We start from the raw sequence: 8589 nt of genomic DNA, 5'->3' as shown, positions 1-8589 counted from the left end.
ATATTAATCTGAGATCGTTTAATTCATTAGTCGATTTTGGATAACATCGACTTATGAATCAAATATTCTCGAATTAACATGAAACTAATTAATATGTGTTCTTCTAGTTCTTATGAATATACTCATATTTTTAAATATTAATTTGACTTAATATATTAAAAATAATAATTTTTTAATATGAATATATTTAAAAAATTATATTTATGTTTAAAAAATCATTATTCTCGATATCTTTTTGTCAAATTCTAGTTGAACCTATAGTAATTAATTTTATATCAATCCAAGATGAATTAGTTTATTAACTAATTTTATTCAAAATTAATTTTGATTTTAAAAAATCAAGATTTTTATAGTCAGTAATCGACTGATTTTTTTATCATTTTGAAACAATGATTCGGTAATTTCTATACTTTAGCTAAAAAGCTGAATTTTCTTGGCGCCTGAGGTGGGCGAGCCGCTCCCGATTTACTGCTTGGCGGTCGATTGCAGGACTCTCTGATTTACCTCCACCTGGGGATTGAGGGGCTGTGTGAGGAGCGCCTGACGTTTTGCTATGTGGCCCCGGCGCTGTAGTGGTAGTTCACTGGAATAGGTGGGACGGCGACGCCATTGCTATTCTGCTCCACCGTCTCTTGTCCAGGTTCCAATATCGCCTGACGGGCGATGGCCACGGATCCGTTCCTCCGTTCCAATTCTGACCTAATCGAGGGTGTCGTTGACTACCGAGGACGTCCCGCCTCCAGATCGGCCTCCGGCCGCTGGACAGCCGCAAGCTTCATCATGGGTATCAAATCAAACCCTTCCTTCCTTGTTTCCTTCTCGTTCCTCCTCCTACCCAATCTCTGCCTTTCTGTTGATCCCGGGAGGTTGATCCTCGAGTGCAGGGGTGGAGATCCCCGAACGGATGGCTTACTATGGGATCTCCGCCAACATAATCTCCTACCTCACCGGTCCTCTCCGAGTGTCGACGGCAGATGCCGCGGCGGCGATCAACGTGTGGAATGGTGTGGGGTCGCTGCTGCCAATCCTGGGCGGCCTTGTCGCCGATTGCTACCTGGGTCGCTTCCGGACCATCCTTATCTCTTCCTTCCTTTATTTACTGGTCAGTCTTCCTCTCTTTTTTTATCTTCTCTTCTTCTACTTTTTTTTTTCTTTATTAGTTGGAATGTCGACTGTTTTGGGAACAAAAAGCTAGTGATAAACTTCAATTCTCCCAAAATTTTGGTAGCAGAAAAAGGGATCAAATTTGATCAGACTGTGTCATTGTAACCATTCTGTTTGTAATAAATTAACGCCCAAAGCCACATGCATCCCAACTAGAACATAAATTTAGCTGTGTACTTCTCTTCATTGGAAAAAAGGATTCGTTTAAGTGGATGTCTTGTAGCAAATTCCGTATGAAAGAAACTAGTGATACTGTTCAGGAATTGTGGGATCATATTTACCGGTTATCGTGAAGAATGAGTTAAAATGGCTTCAAAGAAACATAGAAGTTGTATTTTCACAAGATGTCAAGTTCCAATATCTTGAATCAGTTGATAGACCATTGGCCATCCTACTACGTAGCAAATTGTTGCTGGCTTTGAACTGATACAAACAGTGAACAATACATAGCGCCCTTGCTATTTATCTGGCAAAATCAACTTTTTTTATGGAATTTCGAGGATTATCCTTGCTTTTCATAGTAGGAACTATAAAATACTCAAATCAAATTACCATCTTTGTGGCCAAACATGGAATGTTCCTCTTTTAAAAAAGGGTAAGAGTTGTCACTTGTGTGATGTTTAGGACCATTAGAGAGTTAAGTATAGATGATGAGAAGTGCAATATTCAATTCTTAATTTATTTTCTACACAAGGGTATGAGTTAGTGCTTATGTTATGTAAAGACCATTAGAGAGTTTAGGAAGATCATGAAAAGTGAGATATTCAATTCTCGAGTTATTTTCTTGCCATAGGTGTGCTTGCAAATAGTTTTCGTTTGGCCACAACTCTTATCATTTTATTTCTTTAAAATAACAACGCATGGCTACTAGGCACATAAGTTGAGCAGCTATTCTTAATTTCCTTGAAATTTAAGTGTTAACTTTAATCTGTACTCAATTTCATTGTTAGTGAAAGTGGCTGAGCATTAATAAGGCAGTGTCCTTGGCCACTTTGCATTTCCGTGACTAAGGTATTGTTTATCAAAGTGCACATCTAAGTTTAATTTTCCACTAAGGATCAACTCCTTATTCAGTTTTTAGGATTGAAATTTGGTGTGCTTAAAATTGCATGGTATTTATTACTCAAGTCATACCGATTAACACATAAGGGTATTTATACTTGATATGTACCAGCAAAAGAACTTGTCCAGCATGAGCTATATTTAGGTTTTAATTTGAATATGCAACCTAGTCTACTTCTAATATCCCATATGTATATTTAATCCCCAAGAGAGTTTTTTTTGATAAGATCAAGCACTGGTGAAGAATTGGAACTTAAAGAATTCAATTTTAACCCGCCGTGTATGTTTTATTGTTTGACGTGAATGTATAAAAAGAGGAATTACTTTTGGGATCAGATGTGCCTCTGGAACCACTAGATGGGGGTTGGAGATAGCTCTAGCACAGTTTGCTAGATTCTGTTGTCTCATATTAAACACTTGTATATCCAGATTTGATACCTCTAGCATATGGAATTGCTTCACCGCAAGCTCAAATGTTGAAGTTTTTGTCTTCCATGGATAGAGAAAATGAGCAATTTAGCATGTTTCAGTATAAAAAGAGAATTTAAGTCTAACATAATATGAAAAAGCATTAGAACAATGGAAAATCCATTGCCCATGTGGCATAAATTTTTTTCTTTCTAAAACCTCCCTAAACTCCTTTCACAACACCAGCGAAGAAAATATGAAAAATCCAAGGTAAAAAAAATAACAGAAGCTGAAAATTTCAGCTGCCCCACCTCAAAGAACACCCTAATTTGCATTATTTGTATAGTTGAACGTATTGAAGTGCTAACATGCAGACAACCTTACAACTAGTAAAACTTTTTGGTGTTCTTTTGCTCTAATGAATCTGTTCCTTAATAAAACTGCATCTAGTTTCTTTATTCTTCTGATGGAGGAAACCACAGGGCTTAGGCATGCTGACGTTATCATCTGTTTTGCCAAGCTTCTACTCGTTAAAATATGAAGGTGCAAGTATTGCAGATCAAACGACTTGCCCACCTTCCATCGGCCTTGTCTTGCTATATATTTCCTTGTATCTGGTGTCAATTGCTCAAGCAGGATTCAAGCCCTGCGTGCAAGCATTTGGAGCTGATCAGTTTGACCAAGGCGATCCCAGGGAACTCATCTCAAGGGGAATATTCTTCAACTGGTGGTACTTTGGAATGTGCATGGGCATTGTGGTCGCCATTGCATTCTCAAGCTATGTCCAGGACAATATTGGTTGGGGTCTTGGGTTCGGAATCCCATGCATGGTGATGTTATCATCTCTTTTGATGCTCTTGCTTGGAACTAGGACTTACCGCTTCTACCTTTCCCAAGAGGTCCCAATTGCTTGTATCTGCAATAGATTTCTTGCCCTTACAAGAAAATTGTTACAAAACCTTAGATTTATAGCTGAAGAAGATATAGGACTGCACCAATCTGAGTAAGAGTACACTGTTATCTGTTTGTAAAACTTGAAATTTTCTATATTCTGTTCTTATTCTGAAGTCGTGTGCAGGACTGGAGATGTAGAAGCTACAAGGTTGCTTCGATTATTCCCTATATGGTCAATGTGCTTGATGTATACGGTTGTTTATGCTCAGTCAGCAACCTTGTTCACAAAGCAAGGAAGGACATTGGACACACGAATCAGCGTTAAACTTCATGTGCCACCAGCAGCTCTGCAATGTTTCATAGCTGCTTCCATAGTTCTGTGTATTCCGATCTATGATCGAGTTCTTGTGCCAATGGCCAGGAAGTTGACAAAACTTCCTTCCGGCATCACAATGCTTCAAAGAATTGGCACAGGAATGGTAATCTCCATAGTCTCTATGTCGGTTGCAGCTTTGGTGGAGAAGAGGAGGCTCAGGATTGCTGAAGAATTTGACCTCTTGGATAAGCCTGAAGCCACAATTCCAATGAGCTTATGGTGGTTGCTTCCTCAGTACATATTGATGGGGATTTCTGAAGTTTTCACCTTAATTGGCATGCAGGAATTCTTCTATGACCAGGTACCTGATGGATTGAGGAGTTTTGGGCTCGCCCTTTACTGTGGCATCTTCGGCATAGGTAGCTTTGTCAGTGGATTTATGATAACTGTAATTGACAAAACAACAAGAAGAGGTGGGGAGAGTTGGTTTGCCAACAATTTGAACCATGCTCACCTGAATTACTTCTATTGGCTTCTTGCTGGACTCAGTGCATTGCAATTTGTTCTCTATCTCTATTTCGCAAGAGATTATGTGTACAAGAAAAACCAAGATACTGCAACCATATGAGTATATTTCCACAATGTGTTTCAGGACTTGTATGATATTACTGAGAACAAAATTACAGGTTTTTCTAAATATTTAATTTCTCCAAACTTATGGGAATTGGTTGAATCCATAAATTTCATTTCTCCAAGCATGTGGAAGTTGGTTGAATCGATTAAAATGTTGATAAATGTTTGAAATATGTTAATTCTATTACTCCTATAGAAAATTTATAGGAGACAATATATGGAAAGAATATTGAAATGTCAACAGTCTTCTACACAAATGTTTCGAGATATGATTCATTCTCACATTTTCGCTAAGATTAGCTAGTGTACTGAAACAATATATATGATACAGGAATGATGAAGTTATTGAACTTATATTACTGGATTTGGTTCTGTACAGGGACATCTTCCTTTTTCAGTGCATGCTTGAACCACTTAGCAGATGCTTTTTCTATCCGAGTTAGATTGTTCTTGAAATCAACATAATAGAGGCCAAATCTAACTGTGTAGCCAGAGTTCCACTCCCAATTATCTAGTAACGACCACACGAAGTAGCCTTGTACATTGCAACCATCCTCCCTGCAGAGTTTATCCATGTTAATTGTCAAGGAGGAGGAACAAAACCATGATTGAGAGGACTTTTGTGCAAGAACTAAGATGTTATGTTCTCATAATCTCTTTGTTGTTCTCTCAAACGAACCAGTTGAAAAGAAATTTACCGTATTGCAGCTTGTAGATAAGAGAGGTAATCAGAATGAAACTGTATCCTCTTATAGTCATTCAGTGCTTTGTCCAGACTAGTGAAATTAGGGTCATCCATGCCTGCAAAGTTGAATTGATTTTGTAATATTTGTTGAACTAAAATAAGCATCAGATTCGTGTTACCATTTTCTGTGATGATAACCAGTGGATTATCATAGTTATCCTTGATATAATTCATTAACTTGCGGATGCCCCACGGCACAATGTGCAGCCATCCTGATGCAGCCTAAAAGGACGACACAAATCACGTAAATCGGAACATCATTCCACAAAGTCACTAGAAAAACAAGTGCTGAAGCTTACATTTTCACCAATCTTCTTTCCATGTCGCGAAGCTGTGAAAAACCACGAGCAAGATTAACATGTTGTATCATCGAAGTTAAAACAAGTACAGCTACTTTCAGTGCTTGATTTTGTCATACATGTCTTGATCACGCCGGCGTCCGATGAAGCATCATCCAGTATCAGCTTCCTGATTCTTGTTCGATCATTCCGAGCATACAGTGTGGTGTAGTGGTTTATGCCTATGAAATCCAGGGAACCAGCCAACGATCTGGACATCTCACTTGTAAATCTTGGCAGTCTGCTTCCTACGAGCTCCTTCATGGAGTGGGGATAATCCCCAAAGATGAGAGGGTCCAAGAACCTGTTTCAGAACGCATATTTACCCATTTCAAAGTTGCTTAGACTTTTTCATACAAACTACTCATCAGCAGATTTACCATCCCAGTTCGAAATCAATTGCTCTTTGAGCAGCGTCTCTGTCTTCTTGAGCCTCTGATATAGGTTCATACCACTTGGAATCAAGAGAGATTCCAACAGAACCGTTTTGTTTCTCCTACAGGTTAGAGAATTCCTAATGATGCTCTCTACATTTCGTTATTCATGAATGAAAATTTGTGAGCGAGCAAGAACGATGGACTACCTTGAATTGGTACTCGTAAGTACGAAAGGCAGCAGCATGAGATAGGAGGATGTTGTGAGCGACAATGTATGGTTCAGTCGATGATTTGCCTCTGCGACATAGCATGTGAGATAGAATAGAGCACCTTCCGGGAGCTTGCATACCTGTGTCGTATCCTTGAATTGAGAATCCATGAGGCTCGTTGAAGGTGATCCAGTGCTTCACTCTGTCCCCAAAAGCCTTGAAACAAGTATGGGCGTAATGCTCAAAATCTTTTCTGCAGTAGTTGGTCGTTACTTTATTCACTATCTTCTCTCAAATTTAGATGTGAACTCATGGACATCAGGTAGTATCCTTACACTATCTCTACGCTTAACCATCCATTGTACCTATCCTCTAGAGCCTGTGGAAGATCCCAGTGATAGAGCGTAACGTATGGTTGTATTCCTGGAACATAAAATGAACAACAACAAATTCCTCAGGTCTCAATATATTTGATTTGTCATGGTCACTTAAAATTGACCTTTGTCTAGCAGAGCATCTAAAAGATTGTTGTAATAGCTTATTCCTTCTTGATTAGGTTCTCCAGTTCCATCTGCGAACAGCGAAGCCTGTTATTTTGTACGAGTAGAAAATATTTCAAGAGCTGCATACTTGGGAATATCCGTGACCATGAAATTGAGAATCTGTAGGCATCCATGCCTATGTCCTTCATCAACTCTACATCAATCTATAGACAGAGTAGAAGATGAATGTTAGCATGCATTATGAAAAAAAAATTTCTTCTTCTTCTATTTTACCTCAAAGAATGGCAATCTTTATCAACTAGTCTAGTTCTAGTTCCATTAAGAGACTGGCAATAAGAGTTTGCTTAGACTATCAAACAAGCAAGAGTGGAACTATCATTGATGTCAAGCAAAGTCACGCAACCTCTTTCTGAACTTCTCTTAAAATATATTACTAATGATCGATGCCAGACCTTCATTTCTTGCAAAAATGAAACTGTCTCAAATTCTGTGTTGTCAGCATCATAACGTTTTTATTTTAATTTCATCAAGGCATTTTCAGAATATCAAACATCTGCAGATGATTGCTTATTGATGGCAATGGTATTATGACTTGACCTTGTATCGATGGTATTGGTCGACTGCTTCATCTGCATTACTGAAGTCTAAAATCCTCCCTGCTGATTATTCTAAAGTTTAATTTAGATACATATTAAATAGATGCAAAATAGGCATATAAACAAACCATACCAGGTTTTCTTGCAAACGTATCCCATATACTCGGTCCCCTACCTTCCTCTGTAACAGCTCCTTCAAACTAGGATCGATTGGAAACGCCATTAACTTCTCCTGAGAAAATTTGCAGAAATGACTACGAGAAATGTTTCTTTTTTGGATAGCCTCATACCTGCAAAGCTGAAGAAGCTGTTCCGAAGATGAAATCTTCAGGGAAGTCATATCGACTTAAAGCCTCAGTAGATAAGCCAACGATCATATGTAGTACTGTTACTGTAAGCAATGCCTTAGCAAGCATTTGTGACATGGGAACATAAGCTTACAAGAGTGCAGCAAGAGATGTAATTGTTGGCGTTGCTGGAGGATAAGGATTCATATATGTATGCAAATGGAGCAATGAGATCCTGTTGGATAGTTGATGAAGCAAAGCAAGCTTGGGTGCAAGGATAAGTCTCAATATCATCAAGAGGGGCATTGCCAATCAAGTCTCCTAAGCATATTGAGACGGGGGATGATAGGAAATGATGTGAAATTAAAGATTTAAAGGCTTGTTTTTGTTGCGTTCGTTTTGCTGGATAAAGCAATGACGAGGACGCAAACTCATTAACGCTTATATATATACACGCGTGGGGTGTCACCCCATATCCGTGCCAGCCTACACGACCGAGACACGCTGGCCACATGCCTACGTGGCACCACCCATATATAGTCAATATAGCTTCCACCTTATACATCTCAACGGCTCTTTTATCCCCCTTCTCTTTTTTATATTCTACAGTATATATAATTTAATTTTTATAACATTTAAATCTATAAATAACATTAAAAACTAAATTATATTTTCACATTTAACAAAAAAAAAACATTTTAATAAAAAATAAAAAAATAAATGAAGGAGCGTAAATTGATGGGAGCTCCCTCCCCACATTTGAAAGTATCTATTAACATGACGTACGTGAGAGAGCTCCTTCACTTTCAACAAGGAGCGGCTCCATGTTTATTTATGGAGTCGCTCCTTCATTTTTATTATTATTATTAAAATGAAACTCTCAACGAGGAGAGAAGTGAGCACAACGTGGTGGTGTTGAGGGAGGAAGGCAGTGACACGAGGTTGAGCAGCCGCTGTTGCGATGGTCGTGCAAATATCGTGTGTTGTTAGGGAGAAGGGAGACAGCAGTTATGCTCGTCAAGTCGCAGCCGAACACCTGTGAGGAGGGCCAAGGAAG

The 8589-nt window shown here is 38.7% G+C and overlaps 2 protein-coding genes across 2 annotated transcripts; one reads left to right on the top strand and one right to left on the bottom strand.

The window, feature by feature from the left end:
* The first annotated feature begins 441 nt into the window (after window positions 1-441).
* LOC121967552 (protein NRT1/ PTR FAMILY 5.10-like) lies at window positions 442-4599 on the top strand. Its single transcript, XM_042517856.1, has 4 exons — window positions 442-784; window positions 885-1102; window positions 3117-3637; window positions 3713-4599. Exons 1-4 carry the CDS (start codon window positions 664-666, stop codon window positions 4470-4472), a joined length of 1620 nt encoding a protein of 539 aa, XP_042373790.1. The 5' UTR covers window positions 442-663; the 3' UTR covers window positions 4473-4599.
* Window positions 4600-4706: 107 nt separating this feature from the next.
* On the bottom strand, window positions 4707-7759 carry LOC121967553 (beta-glucosidase 25-like). Its single transcript, XM_042517857.1, has 13 exons — window positions 7536-7759; window positions 7379-7445; window positions 7247-7305; window positions 6777-6852; window positions 6646-6717; window positions 6482-6569; window positions 6144-6399; window positions 5941-6056; window positions 5641-5864; window positions 5522-5553; window positions 5342-5444; window positions 5176-5278; window positions 4707-5035 (listed from the first exon to the last, which is right to left on the bottom strand). Exons 1-13 carry the CDS (start codon window positions 7668-7670, stop codon window positions 4834-4836), a joined length of 1533 nt encoding a protein of 510 aa, XP_042373791.1. The 5' UTR covers window positions 7671-7759; the 3' UTR covers window positions 4707-4833.
* Window positions 7760-8589: the final 830 nt, after the last annotated feature.

Source organism: Zingiber officinale, chromosome 3B (assembly GCF_018446385.1).
Source record: "Zingiber officinale cultivar Zhangliang chromosome 3B, Zo_v1.1, whole genome shotgun sequence".
In the NCBI taxonomy this organism is placed as follows: domain Eukaryota; kingdom Viridiplantae; phylum Streptophyta; class Magnoliopsida; order Zingiberales; family Zingiberaceae; genus Zingiber; species Zingiber officinale.
This window is presented reverse-complemented; position numbering and strand designations above follow the sequence as displayed.

Excerpts from the sequence above, each read along its gene's own strand:
- LOC121967552 (XM_042517856.1), top strand. The coding sequence starts at position 664 with ATGGCCACGGATCCGTTCCTCCGTTCCAATTCTGACCTAATCGAGGGT. Across the intron at positions 785-884 it reads AGCCGCAAGCTTCATCATGG|GGGTGGAGATCCCCGAACGG; the intron begins GTATCAAATCAA and ends CCTCGAGTGCAG. Across the intron at positions 1,103-3,116 it reads CTTCCTTCCTTTATTTACTG|GGCTTAGGCATGCTGACGTT; the intron begins GTCAGTCTTCCT and ends AGGAAACCACAG.
- LOC121967553 (XM_042517857.1), bottom strand. The coding sequence starts at position 7,670 with ATGTCACAAATGCTTGCTAAGGCATTGCTTACAGTAACAGTACTACAT. Across the intron at positions 6,570-6,645 it reads AGATGCTCTGCTAGACAAAG|GAATACAACCATACGTTACG; the intron begins GTCAATTTTAAG and ends TTTATGTTCCAG. Across the intron at positions 5,865-5,940 it reads ATTGATTTCGAACTGGGATG|GTTCTTGGACCCTCTCATCT; the intron begins GTAAATCTGCTG and ends GTTCTGAAACAG.